General features: G+C 46.8%; 1 protein-coding gene across 1 annotated transcript in view; it reads right to left on the reverse strand.

Annotated features, from left to right (window-relative positions):
- Positions 1-27,895, reverse strand: part of LOXHD1 (lipoxygenase homology PLAT domains 1) — a 123,682-nt gene that overhangs the window by 31,414 nt on the left and 64,373 nt on the right. Inside the window, exons 18-24 of the mRNA XM_070778996.1 lie at positions 27,311-27,520; positions 27,083-27,218; positions 12,872-13,080; positions 11,835-12,020; positions 8,929-9,056; positions 2,182-2,299; positions 1,097-1,271 (exon numbers count right to left, since the gene is read on the reverse strand). Coding sequence (XP_070635097.1) covers positions 1,097-1,271; positions 2,182-2,299; positions 8,929-9,056; positions 11,835-12,020; positions 12,872-13,080; positions 27,083-27,218; positions 27,311-27,520 — 1,162 coding nt within the window. The remainder of the gene's footprint in view (positions 1-1,096; positions 1,272-2,181; positions 2,300-8,928; positions 9,057-11,834; positions 12,021-12,871; positions 13,081-27,082; positions 27,219-27,310; positions 27,521-27,895) is intronic.

A 27,895-nucleotide genomic window follows, 5' to 3' on the forward strand; every position in this document is an offset into this window, starting at 1 on the left:
CTTCTGGGAGAGATGACCCCTTGAAACTTTTCTGATACATACCCCGTGATTATCAATGAACTTATTACTTTCTGAGAGCGCATCATGAAGGGATGAGGGACTTGAAAATGAGTGAACACTTGGAACTTTGAGCAAAGAGAGTGAAATCTTCTTTCTTAGGAAGAAAGGAAGTGCCACAAATCTGGTGCCTTGCCAGCTGTCCTGACCCAGCATGTATGCCTGAGCTGCCAATTTAGGAAAGCTTCATTTCTTTGGCTTCATTTGCAAGAGGTGCCTATCACTGTGCCCGGAGAGCTTCCCTGTTGAAAGTGTGAACTAGCAGGGCCAAGTGGGGATCCCTCACTGCCATTTATAGGTACTGTGAGTGAGTTTGCTGGGTCCTTGCACCAGCTCCCAGGGGACAGAACTGGTTGAGGGGATGGAGGCAGCACACACTGCTTCCCTTTCAGTTGCAGGCCTCTGCACGCATTGGTGCTTTTGCTTGAAAGGCCCTTCCTCTGGCGTCCCATCTGCCTCACCGGCTTCTGTTTGTCTTTCTGGTTGCACTTTGGCACCACCTCTGGGAAGCCCTCCCTGATTTTTGCCCCTGATCTCCAGCTAGGGAAGGTGCCCTCCTGTAGGTTCCCAGCACCTGGTACACCTGTGCCAGCCTCTGTTACAGCCTCGCTGTCACTGCTGCACTCGAATGTCACTCACACGTGGGCTCAGGGACTTACCCTATCCTAAGATCCCAGGCCAAAGCCGGCACAGAAGATGGTGGCCAAGCACAGGGATGTGGGAAGGGGCCCAAGGGCAGCCATGCTGAACAGCACTTGGCTGAGGGGTTTCAGGAGGCAGCAGAGGACTGAGGGTCTCTGAGCCAAACTCCTGCACCGTTTTCTCCCATTTTCCTGATGCAGAAAGGACAGAGCCACATCAGTCATGGGGACGAATACTTTGTAGAAGATGACACTCTGTGAAAATGAGTTGGCCTTACTTTTGAAAGGCTAACCAAAGAAAAATGCCTTGACCAGAGCTTGGGACCTGAGCCAGAATTTGAGAAGGGCAGGGTGAGTGGGCAGTGAACACAGAAGGGAGCGCCCCACCCCCGACTCACCCAGGACATCACTGGTCTTCACTGAGACGGTGTAGGATGTCCACTCCATCATCTCCTCCCCGTCGATGACGGCACACATCTCGCACACCAGCGTCTTCTTGCCCTTCCGCTGGGACAGCCAGTCTCCGTAGTAGAACATGGTCAGGTCTCCCGTGTTCATGTTCTTCAGGAGGATCTGGGCAGGGAGACCGCCAGTGTGTGAACACCTCCCTCACCCCCACCAACTGCCCAGCCACTAATGCGGCCCCTTGTCTGGACCCTGGAACCCACTATGCCAGGCCTGAGACAACTTCTTCTTAGACTTGAGGCATGAGGAAAGGGTCCTCTCTAGGACAAGACCCTACCCTGCGGGCCTGGCATGGAGTCTGAAGCCCCTGCTGTGACTAACTTTACTTGGTGAGCTGGAAGTGGGCAATTCATGTAAATACGTTTCCAAGGAGGGCCTATAACTGTGCACCAGGAATCTCTGCTGGATTAATGACATAAAAATAGACCAACCAAACCACTTTCAGCCACAGCCTCCCCAGGACTGTGGACCCAAGTTCGCCAGATTGTCCTTGGAGGGAACACTGTATTATTGGCTCAAGAAAAGCCTGCTAAAAGCTGGACAAGGGGAGCAGAGCCTCAGGGGACTCGGGACAGATGGCCTTTGATGGATAAGGGATGAGAGGACGGCTCAGAGAAGAAGAGGCAGCCTGCTCACTGAGACCGTGGGGGAACCGGGAGCCTCCCTACCATCTGCCTTGTGTTCCCACCATGGGAACCTCACCACCCAGTTCCTGCTGCTCCCCTCTCACTCCTCCCAACTTGCTCCCTCCAGGAAGCTCCCACTGATCTCTGTCCACATTACACTGACCAGGCACGCTGTATTCCCTGGCAGCTCATTCAGTTTTGACTGGGTACAAATAAATAAAACTATGTTCCCTGATTAATTCACATCCAGGGGCATATTATCTGGGGCAGACTCAGGTAACAACCTTCTAAGGTGACATTTGCATGTTAACGAACCCCGCTGACAACCCAAAGGAGCAGGAAGTAGGGGTGGGCAGTGGGAGGAAGGGAAGGTGAAGGTCCCGCCATGTTACCCTCTCCAGGAACCACTCAGGCCGGCTGCCCAGGCCGTCAATTCGGATCCTCATCTTGGTGAATGGGGCAATGTCCAGGATCTCCATGATGAAGGTGTCGTTCTGCTCCCGCTCAAATCTGGGGATGGAAGAGGAGGGACACGAAGGAGGCAGGCTGGCCAAGGTGAAGGGGTAGGCCATGGTAAAGACATATTCGGGGTAGGGAGAGAAGAGGCCTCTTAGCTCCCAGTGACTCCCCAGTAGCCTGTCTCTTGCACCAAGAGGTGTTCTCGAAAGGCTGGGTTAAGTGAATTGCTGGTAGAAATGGCCCTGAATCAATAGCTACCAGTTCTGGGTCCTAATCTCATCGTGTTAACCATGTAGAACAGTCCCAGTTCCTCTCTGGGACTAGGTTTCCTCGTTTGTAGTCTGGGGAAAATGACACTGTCCCTGCAATCTCATAAAACTGTTATGAGGACCAAATGCATATGAAATCAATTTAAAATGTGAAAAGAATTCCATATCTGCAAAGCTTGCAATGAGACTTCATGAGTGACATGGCTGCTGTGAATGGTGGGGCAGGTTGTGCACTGTGCAACTCTAGACAGTACCACTCACCTTTTTCTTTTTTACACAATATGCACAATGCTGGATGAAGCACAAGCTGGAATCAAGATTGCTGGGAGGAATATCAATAACCTCAGATACACAGATGACATCACCCTTCAGAAAGTGAAGAAGAACTAAAGAGCCTCTTGATGAAAGTGAAAGAGGAGAGTGAAAAAGTTGGCTTAAAACTCAACATTCAAAAAATGAAGATCATGGCATCCGGTCCCATTACTTCATGGCAAATAGATGGGGAAACAATGGACTTTTTGGACTCCAAAATCACCGCAGATGGTGACTGCAGCCATGAACTTATAAGATGCTTGCTCCTTAGAAGAAAAGCTATGACCAACCTAGACAGCATACTAAAAAGCAGAGACATTACTTTGCCAACAAACATCTGTCTGGTCAAAGCTATGGTTTTTTCCAGTGGTCATGTATGGATGTGAGAGTTGGATTGTGAAGAAAGCTGAGCACCAAAGAATTGATGCTTTTGAACTGTGGTGTTGAAGAAGACTCCTGAGAGTCCCTTGGACTGCAAGGAGATCCAACCAGTCCATCCTCAAGGAAACCAGTCCTGTATATTCATTGGAAGGACTGATGCTGAGGCCGAAACTCCAATACTTTGGCCACATGAAGTGAAGAACGGACTCATTGGAAAAGACCCTGATGCTGGGAAAGATTGAGGGCAGGAAGAGAAGGGGACAACAGAGGATGAGATGGTTGGATGGCCTCACCGACTCGATGGACATGAGTTTGGGCATGCTCTGGGAGTTGGTGATGGACAGGGAAGCCTGGCATGCTGCAGTCCATGGGGTTGCAAAGAGTTGGACGTGACTGAGCAACTGAACTGAACTGAAGTGATATGCACAACTGAATGCAGTGGCCCTTGGTTGGATAACACTACTAATAACTGTAAAGCAGCAGGTGGCATTGCTTTTGCTGCTATTACTGCTTTTCTCCCGAAATGACCGCATCATCTTAGCGATGCTCTATCTTTATTTCTACTGCTCTTCTCACAGTGCTGCATGCATAATGCGATCTTCAGTGCTGACATTGCTTGACTGCTCACTGATTCCAGCTGCTGATGCTGATAAGCCCCCGGGGGTAACACAGGTATCACTGAAGATATGACACTGCATGGCAATTTTATGCTTCCTTGAGCAAACATATTTTTTAAAAACAGAGGCCATAGCCAGTGGGAGCTAGAACTACAAATGCTACAAACCAAAAACTAACTACTCCTTGTCTTCAAAGCAGTGGAACAGAGGCCTAATCCCTTCTGATGACTTGCTTCATGCACTTTGCGATTATTAGAAGTAAAAACACTCTCCCAGAAGTCTGCCGTAAATTCCTCCTGCTCTAGTTTAAATTGTCTGTCTCCTGGTCATGTGGAAACTGGAAGGCAGTTCTCAGAAACTCCCCTCAAGCTCATCTCACAAAGTGGAGATTCTCTCAAATGTCAGGAAGCATTTAACAGGAGGCTTCCTGTGTGCTGTTCTGGATCTGTCAAGAATCCTCCGTTCCTTATTAATTCCTGAATATTCAGGAATTAAGAGGAGAGGCAAGCCTCTCCCGGGGCTGAGGGATCCAGCTAGTTTTTCAATAGGGTGATAAGTACCCTCTTCCTTCTTATGAACCATACGATAAAAGTGATTGTTTACAACTCTCTAATATGGATCGCCTATGTTTTGTAAGTCTGGAATTTTAATCTTTATCTGAGAATAACTACCTTGTAAGACAGTATATATGCCCACACCATGTTGATTAAAACACCTTTGCTCCATCAGCGCTTTGGTCCCTGTGTCTTTCTTTCTTTCTCTCTCTCTCTGTTTCTGGCTGATTTCCTGGAACGCGAAAGCCGGCTGTGTAACCCAGGAAATATTAGCCTCTCTCCTTCTTTCACTTTCTCATTGTCGACTCTGGACCACCAGGTTCCGGTCCATTAAAGGACCTCAACAATTTTTTAATTCATTCATTCCTTACTCTTGCTGGGTGTATAATGTTGCAGATCAAAGGGACATTAGAATTCTTCACTTTATCTTTTTCTTTAATTGTCACTATCTGAATTTAACCAACAATCTCTCCTTTATGGAGATTTTATGGTCAGGCAGGTGTAAGAAAAAGGGGGAGAGAAATAAGCTTTTTCTTTTAGAAAACTGAAGCCTGGATTATACGTCCCCCCTAGTCCTTCAGTGCAGGCTAAATCCCGATTACACCTGTCTCCTCAGAGTAAAAGGCCCACATTCTAAAGGGAACTTCATCCTTCTACGACTCACCAGCCACCTCTTTCCTGCTTCCCCACACCCTCGAAAGACAACGCCATTGACACGTGGGAGGGCTCCCGCATTGAGGGGCCACTGCTGGAGAAGCGGTCCACCCCTGAGCCATGTGCCCTTGCCTCTGGCTCAGAAGGACGGGCTGCTGAAGGCCCAGGCTGTGCCCTGCTCATCCACCCCAAGGAGCTCAGCAGCTCTCGCTGCCTCTCTCTCCCTTCCTGTTCTGCTTTCCTTCTGTTCTCCACCCATCAAAGAATGTCCTTGGAAAAGGGCCCAGCAGCCACTCACTCAGTGGTCTCCGTGATGGAGGATAGCCTGAGGCTAACCAGGCCCAAAGCCTTAGGCTGCAAGGGCAAGTTTTTAATGGAAGAGTTTTAGACATTGCCAAGAAGCTGGGAAGATTTGTACGTAGTGGAAGCCAGGGGCCATTCTGAAGGGCAAACCCAACAGAGCTCTGAGAATCTGGTTTGCTTCCAGACCAAAAAATTTCCTAGTTCATGGGGTTTCCACTGGGCCTCAGGATGATTTCTTATAGGCACTTAATTTCCTCTAGAGAAAAACATCTCTTTGCCTTAAAGGAATCCCTATCTCCATTAGAAACACTAATTGCCTCAAATTCCACTGTTAGAGACATATTCCTTAGGTTTAAGCATTTCCTTTTGAGGGTATCTTTTTTTCTCTTTGAATACCACGTCAATTCACCACCATCTCAAAGTGAATTAGAAGAAACCTGAGCTTGCAAACCAGTGTATTTAAGCAATGATGGCTCTTCTCACAGCATAAATCTTAAAGCAGAAAAACAAAATTCTTTAACAAGGTGCCTCAAAGCATTTATAGAATGGTGTGACTTTCAGAAGCATTTTTGGAGTTTAGATACTACCAGAAAAGAAGTGTCTATCTCTCCCACCAGCAATTATGCACATCTCTAAAATAAGGTGGAATGTCGGCGTGGGATAATTAATCTGAGAAATTCCAAGGATTTGGGGCTGGATTGGAGATTAAGGTCAAATCATGGAGGGGAAGACTGTGAGAGAGTGAGGAGGCCAACCACAGACTGCAGAGGATAACAGAGCTCTGCCCGTTGGCTCTGCCGCAGCGACCCCAGGCTGCCAGACTGAAGCCTTGCCAGCAGCAGGCCCACGACGCTCAGGACTCAGTCAAATCTGCCTTCCTGATTTTCCCCCACTCCCAACTCAAGACCAACTAGATAAATCCAAAGATACTCCCCTATCCAATCACTCAACATTCAGAAAACTAAGAGTATGGCATCCAGTCCCATCACTTCATGGCAAATAGATGGGAAAACAATGGAAACAGTAATAGACTTTATCTTTTTGGGCTCCAAAATCACTGCAGCCATGAAATTAAAAGACACTTGCTCCTTGGAAGAAAAGCTATGATCAACCTAGACAGCATACTAAAATGCAGAGATATTACTTTGCTGACAGAGGTCCATCTGGTCAAAGCTACGGTTTGTCCAGTAGTCATGTATGGATGTGAGAGTTGGACTATAAAGAAAGCTGAGCACCAAAGAACTGATGCTTTTGAACTGTGGTTTTGGAGAAGACTCCTGAGAGTTCCTTGGACAGGAAGGAGATCCAACCAGTCAATCCTCAAGGAAATCAGTCCTGAATATTCATTGAAAGGACTGATGCTGAAGCTGAAACTCCAATACTTTGGCTACCTGATGTGAAGAGCTGACTCATTGGAAAAGATCCTGATGCTGGGAAAGACTGGGGGCAGGAGGAGAAGGGGACGACAGAGGGTGAGATGGTTGGATTGCATCACTGACTTCATGCACATGAGTTTGAGTAAACTCCGGGAGTTGGTGATGGATAGGGAAGCCTGGCATGCTGCAGTCCATGGGGTCGCAAAGAATTGGACACAACTGAGTGACTGAACTGAATCCGATCACATAAGCTGCCTTGATTCTAGTTAGCTCTCCTCCAGTTCTCCCATGCTTCAAATAATGCTGCACTCTGAAGCTTTTCCAGGATCCTGAGAGCCTTCGGCCTCAGGATCACTGCCAAAACCGAGTGATGGTGCTCACACTCTTGCTGTAGCAAGCTGGAAAGATACAGCCTCTGTTCTCATTTGACCTCTATTTTATTTCCACAATTACATGAGTTCAAATCCCAGCTCCTCTGCTGATTACCTGAGTGACCTTGGGGCGTTAGTTACTTCACTTTTCTGTGCCTCAGGCACTTTATTTGTTGTGAGTTAATATATATAATTGTATTATTATTATAGTTAATATAAATATTATTATATGTATATATTAACTCTCTGTCTATATATATATAGAGAGAGCACTTACAATGGTGCCTGGCAGGGAGTAGGCGCTCATTGAACGTTAACCATTATTACAATCACTATCAGGGGAGAACAGCTCAGGAGAGAATTCCAGGAGGAAACAGGAGTTGCATAATGAGAGCATAGGAGTGCTAAGAGAAGAGAGGCCAAAACTCTTCTCATCGGATCGCCCCAGACACAAGCTGCGTAAGATGAGCAGAGTTCCCACTCTCATGGACTGCTCTGTCCATGAGAAGAAGCCTCTACCTGGCCGCCAAGAGCGTCAGCAACTTCATCCCCCGCAAGCACCATCCCTCCCATCCTTACCTCTGCCACCTTCCAGACGTACTTATTGAGTGCCCGACACATGCAAGGCAAGAGGCAGGAGCTGTGAGAGCTCAGAAAGGATTCTGCCCGCCAGCTTTCATGGAAGGGTTTTAGACATTGCTAAGAAGCTGGGCAAGATCTGTGGGAGGCGGCAGTGTGGGTTCAGAGGCGAGTGGCTGTGCGTGGGTTGCACAAGCCTTAGGCTTGGGTTCTGGGTCTCTGCCCTCTGATGCTTAAGATATCAGGGGTCAGGGATTATTTGGGGGACAATGGGCGAACACAGAAAACCAAACAAAACCTAGGACTAAGCTGGGGATTTAATGAAAGACGCAGACAAGTCCTTTCTAGAAGGACTAAAGAGGCCCACCAGTACTGTCATTACTGATAACTATCTTAAGAGGAAGTAGAACCTAAGGCTTAAGACTGGGGCCACCTGGGTGCACTGTCCAGGGCTGAAGCTTACTGGCTATGGGACCTTTAACAGCATGACTGGACTCTGCTGTGTCTCAGTTTTCTCATCTGTAAAATGGGGATGATAATAACAATCCTCATAGAGTCGTAGGTAGAAATAAGTGTGTCAATACATTCAAAGGGCTTAGAGAAACGTCCAACACCAGAGAAGCCCACGTCAGTGTCCGTGTTGTTGTTGTGGTCCCCTCAGGTGCTAAACTTCATGAGTTTGAGCATCTTTTCTTCCCAGTTGGACTGTCTCTCCAGTGTCTGAGACAGTGCCTGGTATGGGTGTTCAATTGTTTTTTAATATTTCAATGCTTTTTTTTCACTTTTATGCAATCATTTTGAACTTGTAGGAAAGTTCCAAAAATAGAGTAGGTTTCTGTGTTCCCTTCAGCCACCTCCCCCTAATATGAACAGGTTACATTACTACAGTAAAAAGAATGAAGGCAGGAGATTCACAATGACACAATGCTACCCACTAACCTCCAGCCCTTACAATAAACATTTCACAGTGACAGAAGGAAGGAAGGAAAGAGGGCTGTGGGCTGAAGTGATTGATCAAGGAGGGCTTCCTAGAGAAGGTAGATTTGTGCTAGGCTTTGCAACAGAAAGATCTTGCAACAGAGAGCGTGGATGAAAGGCATTCTAGGAGGGAGGAATCACAGACAGAAGCGTGGAGGCTGGAAGGCCCCAGGGGATGAGGGGAGAGTCAGAGGGTAGTCTGGCTGGAGGCAGGATGGGGCTGGAGGGTGGAGGATTGGGTGTGTGGAGGGGCAAAGGGGCAAGGGGCACAGCCACGCCCAGATACCTGGCCTTCTTCTTGTCCAGCTGCACTTCCTCTGTGCTGCCGTTGATGCCATAGAGGGTCATAAAGATGCTGGAGTCGGTGCCACCGCCCACCACGTCCCCTGTCCACACCGTCATTTCGTAGAGCACCTGTCCCGAGAGGGATGCGAGTCCTGGGCTTTGGCCTCAACCACCACCCCCGGCGATTTATTATACTTCACTCTCACTGGGGCAAAAGAACACGTCCTCCAAGCTCCACGGCTCTAAAAAAGCCCTCCCACTAAGCAACTGTGAGTGTCTGCAGAGCAAGAGCCAGGCCGTGTCACTGTCCCTGTCCCCCACTGTGCCCGGCTCAGGGCTGGAGAGGAGTTCAGTTTCTGAGAGAGAACACATGTGGAGTGGGAACATGACCGATCACCCCAGCATTAACCAATCTCCTTGTTTGTAGAAACCCGACCTAAGTCCGTTCATCCCAGCTGCATGTGTTGGCCACACAGAGGATTTTGGAGCCATGCAGGGTGCCACTGGAACCCCAGGGCCATCCCCGCTGCTAGCTGTGGAACAGCAGGTGTCCCACCCTCTCCAGCCTCTGCCTCCTCTCCGTAAATAGCGATGTGCACCATGCAGAGCTGTGAGAGCCACAGACACCTCGCCTTGGTGCCCATTCTGGGCCTGGCATCAAGGGGCCGCAGCAGTTCTAGGGGACCGTCCCTCCTACGTGTCATGGCCAGCTCACACCCTGCGCATCAGTGATTGGAGTGTGTCGGGGCTGCTGGTTGAGGGACCTCTGCATCCTTTCGCTTGTGGGGTGGGCCACCCACCTATCATAGATGCTTTTCACTTTAGACTGCAGTTTTGCCCTTTGGCCTGAGGTTTGTGCCAAAGAGGGTGTGTTCTCTTTGTCTCTGCCAGAGGAGGCGAGAACAGCCCGCTCCCTGCAGCATGGTGCTTTCCTTGAGGCCCCTGCCTTGGTTCTTCCTTTGAGGGGCGGCCTCAGGGCAAGCGGGGCCATCTTCACCCCTGATCTGGAGTGTCCTCTGGCCCCTGGCCTCTCATGCCACAGCCTCTTGCCAGGTGCCCAGTTAGGTCTCAAAGGTTCAGGAGAGGCTGCACACACGGCCAAGGACACGCCATGCTGACCATTTCCTTGAATGTACCCACAGCCTGCCCCTCCTTTCCCCAGGGGCTCCCACACTGCAATATCACTGTCGCAGACGCCGGATTTCCACCACCAGTTGCCTTCGGATTCAGAACCTGTGTTATTCACGTCAGTGATCACACCCCTGGTGTTGTCCTTTTCAGGCAGCACGGAGAACCTTCACCACCACATTGCAAGGTCAGAAGTAGTATTTCAGGCCTGGCCAGGAGGACACGTTTGCTGGGGAAATAACTGAACTACACTTTGCTTTCCCAGGAAAATCCTCTTAGACCACCTAACAAGGGTGTGTGTGGTGGGCACAGAGCTACGGGAACAAAAGCAGACGCCTGACCGCTTGGCTCTTACCCAGCAAACTTAGAACAATCAAAGCAAGCACTCGAGGCCCCGTGGAGACTGGCCCCTTAAGACTGGGCTCGCAGACTCCTGTCTTCTCCGGGTCCATCTTTTTTCTCTTCTTTACACAGACCCATCTCTTTTTATGCCATAGATGTGTTTCCAGAAAGAGACACAGAAACAGGCTTTTGCAATTCCAGTCTGATATCAGATGTCCTGGGGAGGTGGCCAGTCCAAAGAGCCCTCGGGATCTTTGTGAAGTGACAAACCTGTGTTCTTTTGTAATATGAATAACTGCGGTGGGAGGGTTTGGATTTCCACAGATTAAAGACCCCAGAGGGAGGTGAGCTGCACCGAGAGGGGGTGTGCATGTGTACTGGGGGTGGTGCACACACACACACACACGCCCACATGCATGCCGGGAACGGGGTCAGGACAGAGGTCCCTGGAAGAACTGTGTGCTCTCCCCCACTGACCGTCTGGCCACAGACGCAAAGGCTGAGCAAGGGAGGGGGTGTCTGTACTGTAGGAAGTTCGGCACTCCAGCAGGAAGGAGATGGGCAGGCATCCACACTCCTGCCCAAATAGAGTTCAGAGCCCATAACTCAGCCCTTCCTTGTTTCCACATACAATACAGGCAAGGCACGCTCAGGTCCAGGGCGATGTCTTCCTACCTTTGTGGGACAGCTTCCAACCTAAATCTAGTAGATTTGGATTCAGGAACAGAGATGAGGGCTGGGACCTTCTGTTGATCCCACAGCTTTTCAGATAAAGAGAAGTCTGCAGGGTCACATGACACAGAAGCCTCTGGGCCATCAGCTGACCACGTGTCCTTGGGTCCAGCACCCAGCAACTCTGCTTCCTGCCTGGCACCGACCTGTGACTTCATACAACTCAGCCCAGGTGGGGCTGGGACAGGCACTCAGAGCACCCGCCTTCCAGCCTTTTCCACTTAAGGGGGACCTTGGGCAGATAGCACTCACTGCACTGAGACTCAAGGGCTCACAGCATCCCAAAGGCCATCTGTCCCCATCACCAGCCTACTGGTGTCAATGGAACATCCTCTGGAGAACAATGACTCTGGACATCTATGTAGAGCACGCTTTTCATGGACTATTCATGGTCTCATTCGTTCTCATCAATACCTTACATGGGAGAGGATAGGAAGCATTATTTCCATGTGCTATGTGAGAAGACCAAGGCCCAGAGAGGCCAGATGACCTGCCCAAGGTCACACAGCTGCAGACAAGAAGACACTCGAGTCTCATGGCTCCTAGCAACGTGGGTCTGGCTGGTCCAAAGGGCTGCAGCCCTGGCCAGTGCCCCAGGGATGAGTCTGCTCCTGCTCTCACTTCCATTTCCCCTGTGCTCACCCCCTTCACCTGGCACTCCCTTGGACACGCCATGCCATCCACACAAACAGGTACCCCCTATACCTTCACCCCGATGTTCACCACCATGGCATCCAGGAGGTCAAAGACACGGGAGGTGACGCCATCTCCTCGATCCTTGGCAAGCCAGCAATTGCAGCGCAGTATGTATTTGGTCCCCTGGGTGGGCACGGCCAAGCACAGCTCCTCCACCAGCCAGCAGCTCTCGGGGGAGGCCCCGTCATGGCCCAGCTAGGCAGGGACACACCGGGGCTGTGAGGATGGGGCACAACTGGGCAAGAAGCCCTCCCTGCTCAGCATCCCCTCCCCCATTTGTTAGCCCACCCCCACCCCCATCTTCAGTGCTGCCTTCCAGCGTGCTCTGCACTCACTGATCCAAGTCCCTCCTGTGAAGGTGGAGAGATTTTGCAGATGCAATGAAGGACTCTAATCAGATGACCCTGAGTTCATCAAAAGATTATTCTAGGTGGGCCTGACCTAATTAGGCGAGCCCTTCAAAAGTGGGTGTAGACATCAGAGAGGGAAGACAGAGATTTGAAACAGAGGAGATCCTCTCTGAATGGCTTTGAGGAAACACGTTGCCTGGCTTTGGAGAGGGCCACATGGCAGAGAATTCAGGCAGCCCCTGGCCTCGGTCCTACGACCACGAGGGAACTCATTTCCTCCCACAACCACTGAGCTTAGGACAGGACCCCAAGTCTCAGATGAGACCAGAGCCCTGGCAGCAACTTTGACCTCAGCCCAGTGAGACCTTAAGAAGAAGACACAGCTAACCCAGGCCTGGACTCCTGGCCATACATTTGTGTAGCCTTAGGTTACTAAGTTTGTAGTGACTTGTTACAGAGCAATTAAGAAAAAAACTAATACACAGACGTCCCCTCTGGGTGGGTGGAGAATGGACCTGGAAGGGCAGGTGAGGCATCCAAGGTCACCCAGCCAGCTGAAGACAGAGGCCAGGAGCTTTTCCTGTGCTGCCTGTTCTGAGCCGGGCTCAGGTCAGGCCCACTCAGCCTCCCACCCATGTATAGGTCAGCTCCTTCCTTCCCTGGGGGTCACCACCCCAAGGCCCTAGAGACCGGCACCTCTATTTTCTTGATGATGCCCACATCCAAGCCGGCAACATAGAACTCCTCCACGGAGCCGCAGCTGAAGCCCTTCTTCCCCCGGGGATAGTCCAGCCAGATGCGGTTACTGCGCTCGTCCTCCTGCCCGATGAGGATGACGTAGGCCCGACTGTCGGTGGCTGCGTCCCTGTGCTTCCCCGTGGTGACTGACACGTAGTAGGGAATAACTGCAAGAGATCGTGGGAGCCCAGCCTCATCACGGGCCAGGGGGGCTTGAAGACTTGGAAATGACCTCTGGAGGCACTGATCTCAGCTCCCTGTCTCTGACACAAAGTGTAACAGAGCTTTTCAGACTGGTGAGCCATCTATGGGGAGTGTCTACCTTCCAAGTGGGCTTCCCATGTGGTGTGAATGGTAAAGAACGCACCTGTCAATGCAGGAGACATAAGAGATGTGGGTTTGATCCCTGGGTCAGGAAGATCCCCAAGAGGAGGGCATGGCAGTCCACTCCAGTATTGTTGCCTGCAGAATTCCATGGACAGAGGAGCCTGGCGGGCTGTAGTCCACAGCGTCGCAAGGAGTCAGACATGGCTAAAACAATTTAGCATGCACCCTCCAAGAGTGAGGGAGTTGGTAACTCCCAAATGAAGATCAAAGAGAGATCACTGCAACATCTAAAAGCCCCGCTGACCAATTAGCTGCACCCAGCACTCCATGCGAAGTGGGGCGAGAGCAAGAACTGCTACCCAAGTACAGGGTAGACACCTGACAAGCACACTATGGATGTACAAGCGAGGTTGGCAAAAGCAAGTTCTCATGAAAAGCAGGAATTTAGAGAAGAAAAACAAAATGATATTTATATGTGTAACATGATAAATGAAAGTTCTAGAAGGCATTCATTTCCAAAGCAGGTTTTAAACAGCACAAAAACCTGCTCAGGAAATATGCTTAGAGTTCTAGTTGCCCAGCCAGTGTCCGTTCTCCTTACAGCTAGGGGTGGTCATGATATATAAGACGTTGGGAAATTTTCTTTTAAAGGGTCTTACTCAACTGGGAGGAACACCTTTTTGCTCCTTACCCTTCCAATCATTCTGCTTGGAATGTGGATGTGATATTTGGAGCTCCAGCTCCAGTTCATCTTGGAACCATGGACACCTTTTACGATGGAAGCCACTTGGAGGACTGTTAGTTTGGTCAGGTTGAAAGAGCCTAGGACCCTGAATTCACTGGAGCTGCTGTATCAGTCCTGTGTTTCTCTTTGAACTTTTTTGAGTAAGAAAAGAAACGCTTCATGTTTATTACTTGTAGTTACTAACTGAAACAGGTTGGAAAACCTTTTCCTAATTACCATATGTGAAATAGATGATCAGTACAAGTTCCATGCATGAAGCAGGGCACTCAAAGCTTCATGGGACAACGCAGAGGGATGAGGTGGGGAGAGGATTCAGGATTGGGGGACATCTGTACACCCATGCCTGATTCATGTCGATGTATGGTGAAAACCACCACAGCTTTGTGAAGTAATTAGCCTCCAATTAAAATAAGTAAATAAATTAAAAACAAACAAACAAACAAAACCTTCTCCCAGCTAACCTTCCTAAATAGCTTGGGAGACATTGCCCTGATGAAGCGGACATTTGGTTATGCAACCTGTAGCCCTTTGAAAAATTTCCAGACTACACATTCCTGGCTGGAATTATCCGCATTGTTTTCTGCCCATGGCTGTATTTCATCTTTACAAAAAGAACCCCACTGGCCTGTCCACAGTTGATCATAGTGCTTAATTCAGTTTAGTTCGGTTGCTCAGTTGTGTCTGATGTGCTCTGCATATAAGTTAAATAAGCAGGGTGACAATATACAGCCTTGACGTACTCCTTTCCCAGTTTGGAACCAGTCCATTGTTCCACGTCCGGTTCTAACTCTTGCTTCTCAACCTGGATACAGATTTCTCAGGATGCAGGTAAGGTGGTCTGGTATTCCCATCTCTTGAAGAATTTTCCACAATTTGTTGTGATCCACAGTCAAAGGCTTTGGCATATTTAATAAAGCAGAAGTAGATGTTTTTTCTGGAACTCTCCTGCTTTTTCAATGATCCAGCGGATTTTGGTAATTTGATCTCTGGTTCTTCAGCCTTTTCTAAATCCAATTTGAACATCTGGAAGTCCTCGGTTCACTTACTATTGAAGCCTTGCTTGGGGAATTTTGAGCATTACTTTGCTAGCGTGTGAGATGAATGCAATTGTGCAGCAGCTTGAACATTCTTTGGCATTGCCTTTCTTTGAGATTGGAATGAAAACTGACCTTTTCCAGTCCTGTGGCCACTGCTGAGTTTTCCAAATTTGCTGGCATATGGAGTGCAGCACTTTCACAGCATCATCTTTTAGGACTTGAAATAGCTCAACTGGAATTCCATCACCTCCATGAGCTTTGTTTGTAGTGATGCTTCCTAAGGCCCAGTTGACTTTGCATTCCAGGATGTCTGACTCTAGGTGAGTGATCACACCATCATGGTTATCTGGGTCTTTAAGATCTTTTTTGTATAGCTCTTCTCTGTATTCTTGCCACCTTTTCTTAATGTCTTCTGCTTCTGTTAGGTTGATACCATTTCTGTCCTTTATTGTGCCCATCTTTACATGAAATGTTCCCTTGGCATCTCTAATTTTCTTGAAGAGATCTGTAATCTTTTCCATTTTATTATTTGCCTCTATTTCTTTGCACAGATCACTTAGGAAGGTTTTCTTATCTCACCTTGCTATTCTTTGGAATTCTGCATTCAGATGGGTATACCTTTCCTTTCCTCCTTTGCCTTTAGCTTCTCTTCTTTCTCAGTTATTTGTAAGGCTTCTTCAGACAACCATTTTGCCTTTTACATGTCTTTTTCTTGGGGACGGTCTTGATCACTGCCTCCTATACAATGAGATGAACCTCCGTCCATAGTTCTTCAGGCACTCTGTCTATCAGAGCTTATCCCTTGAATCTGTAACTTTCATTGTATAATCGTAAGGGATTTGATTTAGATCATACCTGAATGGTCTAGTGGTTTTCCCTACTTTCTTCAATTTCAGTCTGAATTTTGCAATAAGGAGTTCATGATCTGAACCACAGTCACCTCCTGGTCTTGTTTCTGCTGACTGTATAGAACTTCTCCATCTTCAGCTGCAAAGAATATCATCAATCTGATTTCAGTACTGACCATCTGGTGATGTCCATGTGTAGAGTCGTCTCTTGTGTTGTTGGAAGAGGAGGTTCTCTTGGCCAAACTCTGTTAGCCTTTGCCCTGCTTCATTTTGTACTTCAAGGCCAAACTTGCCTGTTACTCCAAGTATCTCTTGAATTCCTACTTTTGCACTCCAGTCGCCTATGACGAAAATGACATCTTTTCTGGTACCACTTCACCTGCTGTTATTCCTTCTTGTGTGTTTTTCATTTCAGTTATTGTTCTTCAGCTCTGATTGGTTCCTTTTTATATTTTCTAGTTCCTTGTTAAAACTCTCACCAGGTTTGTCTTTGCTCTTCCCTGGTTCAGTTAGCATTTTTATAACTAATGCTTTGAACTCTTCATCTGGTAAATTATTTATCTCTGTTTTGTCATTTTTTCAGACTCTTTTGTCTTGTTCTCTCATTTGAAACAAATTCCTCTGCCTTCTTGTTTTGCTTAACTTCCTCTCTATCAAATTAGGTAAAAAACAGTTTCTTGTCCCAGTCTTGAAGGGGTTTGCTTGTGTGGGAGCAATCCTATCAATCTGTGTGTGCCCAGTGGCTTTGGCAAGACAGCCGGATCTGGAGTCAGCACAGGTCGCGTCTTCCCCTCGGGTGTGCTGGCAACTCTCACCAGGGTGGGAAGTGGGGCTGGAGATGGAGAGGCTGGAGCCAGAGCCAGGTGTGACCCAGGGCTTCTGCTATGCCTAGTGGCCGACACTGCCCTACTAGGGTTGGGGTCAGGTCCAGGGCTGCTGTTGTTCATTGCTCAGTCATCTCCAACTCTTTTCAGCCCCTTGGACTGCAGCACTCTAGGCTTCCCTGTCCTTCACCGTCTCCTGGAGTTTGCTCTCCCAGAGGTCCAGCGTGCTAAGGCAGAAGTCCTGAGGGTCAAGTTCAAATCAGTTCTATTTCCTCTAAGTGTGTGTACTTCCCCATCACTTTCATCCTAGAAGGGAGTAGTGTTGCAGCGAGAGAGGTCAGATTGGGCCCCTGGTGTGGCCAGGGGCATGCACTGAGGCGGTCCTGGTATACCAATTAGAGCTTCAGTGCGCTGTTGATGCATCATCTCTGCAAGTGCCAGAAATGGCCATGCTCACCCCATTCAGATGAATTCCAGGTCCCAGCCATCTCTGTTCCCCACAGTTGCACACTCTCCTTGGCTATGACAGACTTCACCCTAGTGGAGCTGTGCTGGAGCTAGAGTGGTGGGATGTGGGAAGTGGGCCAGGGGTTCTGGGGAGTTTCAGTCTGCTTCTTCCTATTTGATCCCAGGAGTAAGCATGCCTGTGTGTGGAATCTAGGTTTCTTACAGCTCTCCTGCAAGTCCCACAGATTTTCAAATCAGTTATGGGGAGTCATCTCCTCAGTATCAGACCCCAGGGCAGAGGTGCCCAATATGTGGTCCAAACTGCTCACTCCCCAGGGAGGATCTCCTAGCCTGTGTAATCGCTGACTCTTCTATGTTCCTTCCTAGGGGCACTAGTCCCAACCCGATCGCTTCTCTTCCCTTCCTACCTGACTCCACATGGCTCTTTGTCTCTTCCACTCTCCAGTTTGTTTTCAGTGAGAGCGGTTCCACATGCAGGTGTATTTTAGATATGTTCATAGTGGGAGGTGAGCTTGGTCTCCTACTCTATCATCTTGATCTCCTCCCTCTTAAATCCTTGATTTCTTATATTCCCTGGACTAAAGCTGAACTGTGAGCCAAAGTCAAAGATTTTCCCAAAGCAACCAAAGATCCTTACAGATCTGAGGAGGGATTTAATATAGTCATTCAAACTCATCAACCTGGCTTCTCTAACATGTCAGCTAGTTCATGTGCTTGGTGGTAAAGGCCAGGCCCAGCACTGAATGCAAACTATTAATTGGGAAAATCCTAAAAGATGTCTAGAATCACAACTGGGAGTCCATCCTGCTATCTCACTATAGAAATACCTTGAAGATATGGCAGGTTCAGTTTTGGACCACGGCAATAAGGTAAATATTGCAATAAAGTGAGTCACATAAATTTTTTGGCTGCCCAGTGGATATGCCACCTGATGCAAACAGCCGACTCATTGGAAAAGACTCCGATGACGGTAAAGATTGAAGGCAGAAGGGAAAGAGGGTGATGGAGGATGAGATGGTTGGATGGCATCACCAATTCAATGGACACAAACTTGGGCAAACTCCAGGAGATGGTGAGGGACAGGGAAGCCTGGCGTGCTGCAGTCCGTGGCATCACAAAGAGTTGGACACGACTTGGTGACTGAACAATAACAACCACAGGCCATAATCTATGAAGTGTGTAACAGCATTATATCTAAAAAATGTGCATGCCTTAATTTAAAAATACTTTATTGCTAAAAAGTGCTAACCACCATCTGAGCCTTCAGTGAGTCATATTTTTTCCCCCAGTGGATGATCTTGCTTCTGTGTTGATGACTGCTGACTGACCAAGGTGGTTGTTGCTCCAGCCTGGGGTGGCTGTGGCAATTTCTTAAAATAAGACAACAATGAAGTTTGCTACATCAACTGACTCTTCCTTTCATGAACAATTTCTCTGTAGTGTACGATGCTTTTTGATAACATTTTACCCACAGTAGAACTTCTTTCAAAATTGGAGTCAATCTTCTCAGACCCTGTCACTGCTTTACACACTAAGTTTAAATAATATTCTAAATCTTTTGTTGTCATTGAAACAATCTTCACAGTATCTTCACCAGGAGAAGATTCTTTTTCAAAAAACCACTTTCTTTACTCATCCATAAAAGCGACTTCTCATCTGTTAAAGTTTTATAATGAGATGGCAGCAATTCAGTCACGTCTCGGGCTCCACTTCTCAGTCCAGTTCTCTTGCTATTTCCAGCATATCTGCAGTAACTTCCACTACTGAAGTCTTGAACCCCTCAAAGTCATCCACGAGGGCTGGAGTCAACTTCTTTCAGACTCCTCTTAATGCTCATAATTTGAACCTCTTCCCATGAACCACGAACACTTTTAGTGACATCTAGAATGGTGCATTCTAGAGGTTTCCATTTTACATTTCCCAGGTTCATTAGAGGAATCACTGTCTATAGAAGCTATAACTTTATGAACTGTATTTGTTAAAGAATAAGACTTGACAGTCAAAGACAGTTAAAGAATAAGACTTGACTCCCTGATCCATGGGATGCAGAATGAATATTGTGTTAGCAGGTATGAAAACATTAATCTCATTGTACATCTCTCTCAGATCTCTTGGCTGACCAGGTGCCCTGTGAATTAGTAGTAATATTTTGAAAGGACTCTTTCCCAAGGGGGAAAGGGTGGGATGGGATGAATGGGGAGATTGGGACTGACACATATCCACTATTGATACTATGTATAAAGCAGACAACTGGTGGGAACATACTGTGGAGACAGGGAACTCTACCTAAAGCAAGGTAGTGTCCTAAATGGGAGGGCAGTCCAAAAGAGAGGGGATATATGTATACATTTTGCTATGCAGTAGAAGTTAACACAACATTGTAAGGTAACTATACTGCAACAAAATTTTTAGAAAGCCATGATATCAAATCATGTATATGAGTCAAGTTTTATAAGTAAAATATATCATATAGCAAAAAAGGGGAAGCTTGAAATATTGCAATAATTACCAAAATGTGACACAGAGACAGGAACTGAGCACATACTGTTGGAAAAATGGCACTGATAGACTTGCCCCACTCAGGGTTACCACAAACCTTCAATTTGTTAAAAAAAAAAAAAATCTGTGAAGCATTGTAAGTGTATTAGTCTCTCAGATGTGGCTGACTCTTTGCGATCCCATGGACTGTAGCTCACCAGATTCCTCTGTCCATGGAATTCTCCAGGCAAGAATACTGGAGTGGGTTGCCATATCCTTCTTCAAGGGATCTTCCCAACTCAGGGTTTGAACCTGGCAGATAGATTTTTTAACCATATAAGCCACCAGGGAAGCCCAGAAGCACAATAAAGTGAAGTGCAAAGAAAAAAATAAAAAACAAAACGAGGTATGCTTGTATATGATCAGCTTCAGGCAATCACTAGATGACTTCATCGGGCAATTCCTAAGGCTTTTCCAAAGCCTGTTGATTGAAACAAAATTCAGGCTTGCACACAAAAATCTAATAAACCTGCTCATAACGATTACAATTGATTTCAGATGATTTAATCCCCCTGGGTAACTTCTAATTCTATGTTTATTAATTGTTAACAGGGACCGTTTCCTTCCAGCAGAAAAGAAGGCCAGGATGCAATAGGAAACTAGGTGTACTCCAGGTTATTTAACCTGCCACACCACCTCTCTCGTACTCTAGATGAGTCACCTAAAAGAAAGATGGCCAAAATTTTTACTCTTCATCTCCAGTAACTGAAGGCCCCTAAACAAAACTTAAACCCTTTAGTTTCTGCCATCAGTGCAAAGAGCCAAGACACTGGAAAAGAAACTGCTACAAATTTTAAGTGCTTTAGACACTGTCAGCCCTCCAAATAACCTCTCCAAGTGACAGTCACTCAACCATGTCTGACTCTTTTCAACCCTATGGACTGTAGCCCTCCAGACTCCTCTGACCATGGAATTCTCCAGGCAAGAATACTTGAGTGGGTTGCCATTTCATTCTCCACGGGATCTTCTCAACCCAGGATTGAACCCAGGTCTCCTGCATTGCAGGCAGAGTCTTTACCATCTGAGCCACCAGGGAAGCCCAAATAGCCTCTCCAATGTCCTCCCAATTCTCTAGGGTAGGGCTCACAGAAAATACAGGGGTTCTTCCCAATCCTTCCTCGTAATGGGCTTGGAGAAACATTCCCCCAGTTTGGGAATGAATCTCTCCCAGTCCTAAATGTCACCAGAGCCACACTCCCAAGGCTCAACCCCACTACTAAAACAGCCCCTGCCCCACAGTACTAATCAGTTCAGATAGTGGAGATCACTAATGAACCTCGAGAGGTTCCTGTCTCTGAACCTATTTCCTTTTGTTTAGGCCCTTTGAGAGATACATGTCTTTTTCTTCTTAGTTCCTTTGTCCCTATCCATTGATTAGGCCAAGACTTCTTACAGAAGTATCATGCTGGAATTTCTTTCTCCCCCAAAGGAGAAATAATTCTAGGACTTGACAGTAGTCATTAAAGCAGCCCACCAGATGAGTTACATGACTTCTTTTATTTGCTCTGTGTCTGAGAGTACTAGAGATGGTTCTGGAAACACTGATTCTTTGTCCCAATTGAATCAGCTACCACCCTCCTTAAAGGCAAAATCCTTAACCGATACTGGCAAAATTCACAGTGCACCTCCAACCAAGATTCAAACAGATTCTCAAAATCTCTTCTCAGAATTAATCAATGTCCTGTAAACGAAGAACCCTTCCAGGCACAAAGTCAATAACACAAGATTACAAGGCTCAAGGCTTCATTATCTCTTGTACTGGCTCCTGTAACTCTCCCATTTTGCCATGAGACAATGTAAGAGCCAAAGGTATAGAGGTTTCTCCTGAACCTCAAACAATAAAAACAACGTTATCCCTTAACACCCCATTGTTCCTAACCCTCAAATGTTACTACTGTCCATCCCCACTGGAGCAAATTCTTTACTGTAGCTTATCTACGTAGTGCATCACTACGAACAAAGCTAGTGGAGGTGATAGAATTCCAGTCGAGTTATTCCAAATCCTGAAAGATGATGCTGTGAAAGTGCTGCACTCAATATGCCAGCAAATTTGGAAAACTCAGCAGTGGCCACAGGACTGGAAAAGGTCAGTTTTCATTCCAATCCCAAAGAAAGGCAATGCCAAAGAATGCTCAAACTACCGCACAATTGCACTCATCTCACACGCTAGTAAAGTAATGCTCAAAATTCTCCAAGCCAGGCTTAAGCAATATGTGAACTGTGAACTTCCTGATGTTCAAGCTGGTTTTAGAAAAGGCAGAGGAACCAGAGATCAAATTGCCAACATCTGCTGGATCATGGAAAAAGCAAGAGAGTTCCAGAAAAACATCTATTTCTGCTTTATTGACTATGCCAAAGCTTTTGACTGTGTGGATCACAATAAACTGTGGAAAATTCTGAAAGAGATGGGAATACCAGACCACCTGATCTGCCTCTTGAGAAATTTGTATGCAGGTCAGGAAGCAACAGTTAGAACTGAACATGAAACAACAGACTGGTTCCAAATAGGAAAAGGAGTACGTCAAGGCTGTATATTGTCACCCTGCTTATTTAACTTATATGCAGAGTACATCATGAGAAACGCTGGACTGGAAGAAGCGCAAGCTGGAATCAAGATTGGTGGGAGAAATATCAATAACCTCAGATATGCAGATGACACCACCCTTATGGCAGAAAGTGAAGAGAAACTAAAAAGCCTCTTGATGAAAGTGAAAGTGGAGAGTGAAAAAGTTGGCTTAAGGCTCAACATTCAGAAAACGAAGATCATGGTATCCGGTCCCACCACTTCATGGGAAATAGATGGGGAAACAGTGGAAACAGTGTCAGACTTTATTTTAGGGGGCTCCAAAATCACTACAGATGGTGACTGCAGCCATGAAATTAAAAGACGCTTACTCCTTGGAAGGAAAGTTATGACCAACCTAGATAGCATATTCAAAAGCAGTCATTACTTTGCCAACAAAGGTTCATCTAGTCAAGGCTATGGTTTTTCCTGTGGTCATGTATGGATGTGAGAGTTGGACTGTGAAGAAGGCTGAGCGCCGAAGAATTGATGCTTTTGAACTGTGGTGTTGGAAAAGACTCTTGAGAGTCCCTTGGACTGCAAGGAGATCCAACCAGTCCATTCTGAAGGAGATCAGCCCTGGGATTTCTTTAGAAGGAATGATGCTAAAGCTGAAACTCCAGTACTTTGGCCACCTCATGCGAAGAGTTGACTCCTTGGAAAAGACTCTGATGCTGGGAGGGATTGGGGGCAGGAGGAGAAGGGGATGACAGAGGATGAGATGGCTGGATGGCATCACCGACTCAATGGACGTGAGTCTGGGTGAACTCCGGGAGTTGGTGATGGACAGGGAGGCCTGGCGTGCTGCGATTCATGAGGTTGCAGAGTCGGACACGACTGAGCGACTGATCCGATCTGATCTGAGAAGAAGCTAGTCAGTACCTTTATGCATTAACTCTGGAAGAAAAAAAAAATTCACCTGGACAGTAACGCTTCAGGGTTTTACTAGGAGTCCTTCCTATTTCTCACAAATCCTGAAGCCTGATCTGGATGATAAAAATTCCCCTAGGGATCTACTTTGGTGCACTATGTGGAGGATTTGTTTCTTTGCTCTCCTTCTCAAGCTTCCTTTTAAAAAGACAGTATCCACTCGCTAAAGCTTTTAACCTTGAAGGGACATAAGAAAAGTTGCAGTTTGCTTCAGTCCCTAGTTTCCACATGTAAGGCATCTAATATCAGAACAAGAGTTATACCTAGTTCCAGACAGACCTCACTGTGTCCTAAATTTCCCCAAACCCCAAATTAAGTGCTGACTGCTAGGTTTTCTAGAGCTACTTTGTTATTGCGAAAATTGAATTCCAGATTTCTCTTATGGTCAAACCTGTGTTTGTTCTACTAAACAATAATAACACTGACCTAATATTATGGGTGGAGAAGGAAATGACAACCCACTCCAGTGTTCTTGCCTGGAGAATCCCAAAGATGGGGGAGCCTGGTGGGCTTCTGTCTATGGGGTCGCACAGAGTTGGACACGACTGAAGCGACTTAGCAACAGCAGCAATATTATGTGAAGAAGCAGATGGCATAGCTTCTAAGGCCTTAAAGGAGAGTTTGATGAATCCACCTGCCCTTGGGCATCTCAACGATCAGATTTTCTTTTCCCTTTTGGCATATGAAAAGGAAGAGGTATGTGTATGCCTTGGGGTACATGCCCTAAAACACAGGGAGAACCATTGGCCCCCAGGGTATGACAGCCAGCAACTGGAGCCTGCGCCAATGGGATACCCTCTTTGCCATTGAAGCTACTGCCCTTTTGGGTCAGTTCAGTTCAGTTCAGTTCAGTCACTCAGTCGTGTCCGACTCTTTGGGTAAGGGCTACCAAAAAAATCCTTATGAGATCTTGAACCATTTTTGTGCCTTATGCAGTAGAAGCCCTCCTGAATTCTCATCACACTCAACACTTCTCAGTCAGCTGTCTCACTTCCTGTGATGTCCTTTTGTTAACTGCTCCTTACATAACTCTTTTACATTGTAATATCCTTAGCCAGGCTACTCTTCTCCTTTCCGTGATGAAGTCCCTCTCTACTGATTAACGCTGACGGGTCACCTCTTGACTCTCTTGATGCTCTTCAGCAAACTCTTTCCGGTAACGTTGACTTCTCATGGTTCACTGATGGTTCCTATGCAAAAGGTGACAATGAGAAGTATTTTGCTGGGTGTGCTACTGCAACTCCTTTGATGATGTTACTTTAGCCCTATGGTACACATGGTTACTCATGAGTGATCTCAAGGGGTTTCCAGTCCTACACAGACTCATACTTCAGCCAAAGACAAAACTGCCAGTATTTATCCTGATGGCAGATATGCTTTTGGAATAGCTCATGATTCTGGAATGTTGTGGCAACAGCACGGCTCCTTTATTTCCAGTGGAAATAAAATTTTAAGTGGCTCCTATGTTCAGGAATTATTGGATGCAATGTTTTCACTTGCAGTTTTAGCTATTAATAAGTTTAGAAGGCATTCTAAACTTGACTAAACAAGGGAAATCACCTTGCTGGCATTTCTGCAAGGAATACTGACCTTAAAGGAACTGATAGCAGTCAAACTTCTGTAACAGTTCAAAGGGATATTTCCCCCAAATGATAACTTAGCAAAACTAGCTAGAAAAGCCCCAAAATTGGCCTCAGAAAAAAGAAAAACAAGATTGGAAATTCAACAGTTCTTGGTTTGATAGAAAAGAGAAAGCTATTTGGTTTGGTCCAAACAACAACCTAGTCTTACCAGAGAGTAAAATCCCCACTCCTCACCGCTGTACCTGCATCAGACCATTGGTCTACTGGAGAAGATGATAGCATCCATGAATCAATACTAGTGAGGAAACATTAACAAGGCCACAAAAGTGCTTACCTCACTCTTCCACTTCTCTGAAACACAACTCAGGAAAATCTGCTTGCACTGCTTCTGGACATTGTAAACTTACTAATGGACCATTTGAGGTCTGGCAAATGGGTTTAATACAACTTCTTACATCTCATGGAGATAAACATCTTTCAGTCATGGTCTGTATGTTTTCACACTGAATGGAAGCCTTCCCTAGAGACAGACTACTGCCTCTTCTGTGGACAAAACCCTTTTGGAGAAGATTATACCTACTTGAGAAACTCCTCTCAAACTTCATAGTGATTGAAGAACTAATTTCGCTAGTCAGGTACTTTGATGTGTGTGCATGCTAAGTCGCTCAGCTGTTTCCAACTCCTTGCAACCCCATGGACTGCGGCTCACCAGGTTCCTCTGCCCATGGAATTCTCCAGGCAAGAATACTGGAGTGGGTAGTCATTCCCTTCCCCAGGGGATATTCCCAACCCAGGAATCGAACCCAGGTCTCCTGCATTGCAGGCAGCTTCCTTTACTATTTGAGCTGCCAGGGAAGCCCAGGTACTTTGACAAGTCTGCACTATTTGGCTGGTTTTAATATACTTTAATTGTGCTAACCACCCTCAATCCTCTGGTTTAGTCAAATGCACTAACAGCATTATTAAGATTCAATGGCAATTTCTGTAGAAATCCTCCAAATACATTAGCAAAAACCACTGCCACTGATTCTTCTAAATCTTAGACCCACTCCTTTTGGAACTCACCAACACACACCCTTTAAGATGGTCCCAGTATACCCAATGTACTTGGCTTCTACTTTTTCTGATCCACAACTGATAAAAAGAGAGATACTCTAATACAATTTCTATTGAAAATAATCATGTTATTTGTAGAGCAATCTTTTCATGGTACGCTCTTTGGAGACAAAGATCTTAAGCATTATGCCTTGCGACCTGGATATTTTGTTTATTGGAAAAGACTATCTTCAATCTTGCTGGAAAAGCTTCTGGGAAGTACTGCTAACCAACACTTGTGCTACTGAACTCCAAGGAATAGACTCTTGGATTCATATGACAAAGAAGGCAATTAAATCCTGATCGGACATGTACATCATCCAGTCACATGAAAGTAAATATTTCCTGGAAGTGAAGCATACAACAACTGATGAAACAGCTTTCCCAAGATATCCAGATCAGGTCTGTCATAAGTGTGTTTCCAAACCCCTGATGGAGATAGAAAGCTTCAGGTAAACTCCAGAGTCTATTATTTTTGTAACATGGACTTTGGATTAAAAAAATGCCTGAGATTTCTCCCTCCTTCCTTGTTACTCAAATGCGATCTTATTAGGTTTCCAATCTGTACACTTTCTCTCCAACATGGGACACTATACCCAGGAAACGACCTTCCTTACACTGAGGGACAAAAACCTGCTGAGAAGTGAACACCTGACTCATCAGTGATGCTTTCATAAAAAGAACTCCGTCAAGAGGAGAAAATTAAAAAAACAGACAAAAAACTACAAACTGTAATTAAATAGTCAGGAAACCAGAAGGGGGAGCTCTCATGTCCTGTGACAACAGACAGAGCCCAGGAAAGACTCCTCTTCTATCCTGGCAACAACTCAGCCAATGAAAAGCTGTGGACTCTTGGTTTACTCCAGCCTTCCCAACTTCCTTTTCTCCTCTATGAAAGAGTTCTCCTTCCCTTGCTCTGTGGGGACTTGCATGTAGCTTGACCTGGTTGTAGACTCCAAGTTGCAACTCTCTGCTGATCCCAAATAAGCTCATTTTCACTAGAGAAATAACTTGCAGTCTATTTGTTTTTTTTTTTTTTTGGTCAATGTATCTCAGTTCACAGAGCTGTTGTGGGGATGGAAATAGCATGTGAGGAACCTGTGTGTAAACTACAAAATGTTACATGTAAGTGAAATGACGGTAAGGTTAATACATGGCCTGTCCAGGAATAGTTTAAACACATTTCCATGTGAGCTCTCTGCTTGGCTTACCTGGGCCCTCCTGAACATAGTCAGCCATGGGCCCCGTCACTGTGGCGATGTCGATGTCGGCCATCTTGGAGCTCAGGGTGATCTCCCAGAAGTCAGCGGGGCTGCTGCAGTTGCTGCTCCGGTCCCCGGTGTACTCCTGTCAGGAGGAGCACAACCCAGGCCCGTTACGCCTCTGGCACCTTGTTTTCCGCAGAATCACCCCAGGTGCCCCACCTGCCTTTCACGCACCTTCTCATAAAAGAGCCTCTCCAGCCGCCCGTCCTCCTTCTTGAGGGACAGCCAGCGTCCGCACAGGAACAGGAACTCATCCTCGTTGGTGTCGTTCCAGATCTCCACCTTCTCCACGTACCAGTCTGCGCACCACTTGGTGCTGTCGTGGCGGAGCTTGATCTTGTAGATGACGCCCAGATCCGCAGCCTCAATGATGAAGGTGTCGGCCTGGGAGTCCAGATTCCTGGATTTGGGTGGGGGCCCCTCCCTGCCTCCACCTGCTCCAACCCCATCCATCTAGTACTTTTCATCACCCTTAATTGCTGGGCTGAACAGACCTTCCAGGCTGGACCCCTCCAGGCCCAAATCCCCAACACAGAGAGTTTGATATTCCAAGGCCTTGCTTCCACAATTGCCCTGTTTTACAGTCTAGCTCCTCTTGGGATAAGAGGACATCCCGGACATGCTGAGTTATGTGGAGTATTGGTTGAGGTCAGCTAGGAGGCTGGATGATAAGAGCTATGGAAGAGGTGGTATCTTTCTGAATAAGGAGAGGGGCCTTGAAATTCCCAGGGGGAAGCCAGCAGTTGGAGGAGCCAGTCC

The sequence above is a fragment of the Bos indicus genome, chromosome 24 (genome assembly GCF_029378745.1).
Source record: "Bos indicus isolate NIAB-ARS_2022 breed Sahiwal x Tharparkar chromosome 24, NIAB-ARS_B.indTharparkar_mat_pri_1.0, whole genome shotgun sequence".
Classification (NCBI taxonomy): domain Eukaryota; kingdom Metazoa; phylum Chordata; class Mammalia; order Artiodactyla; family Bovidae; genus Bos; species Bos indicus.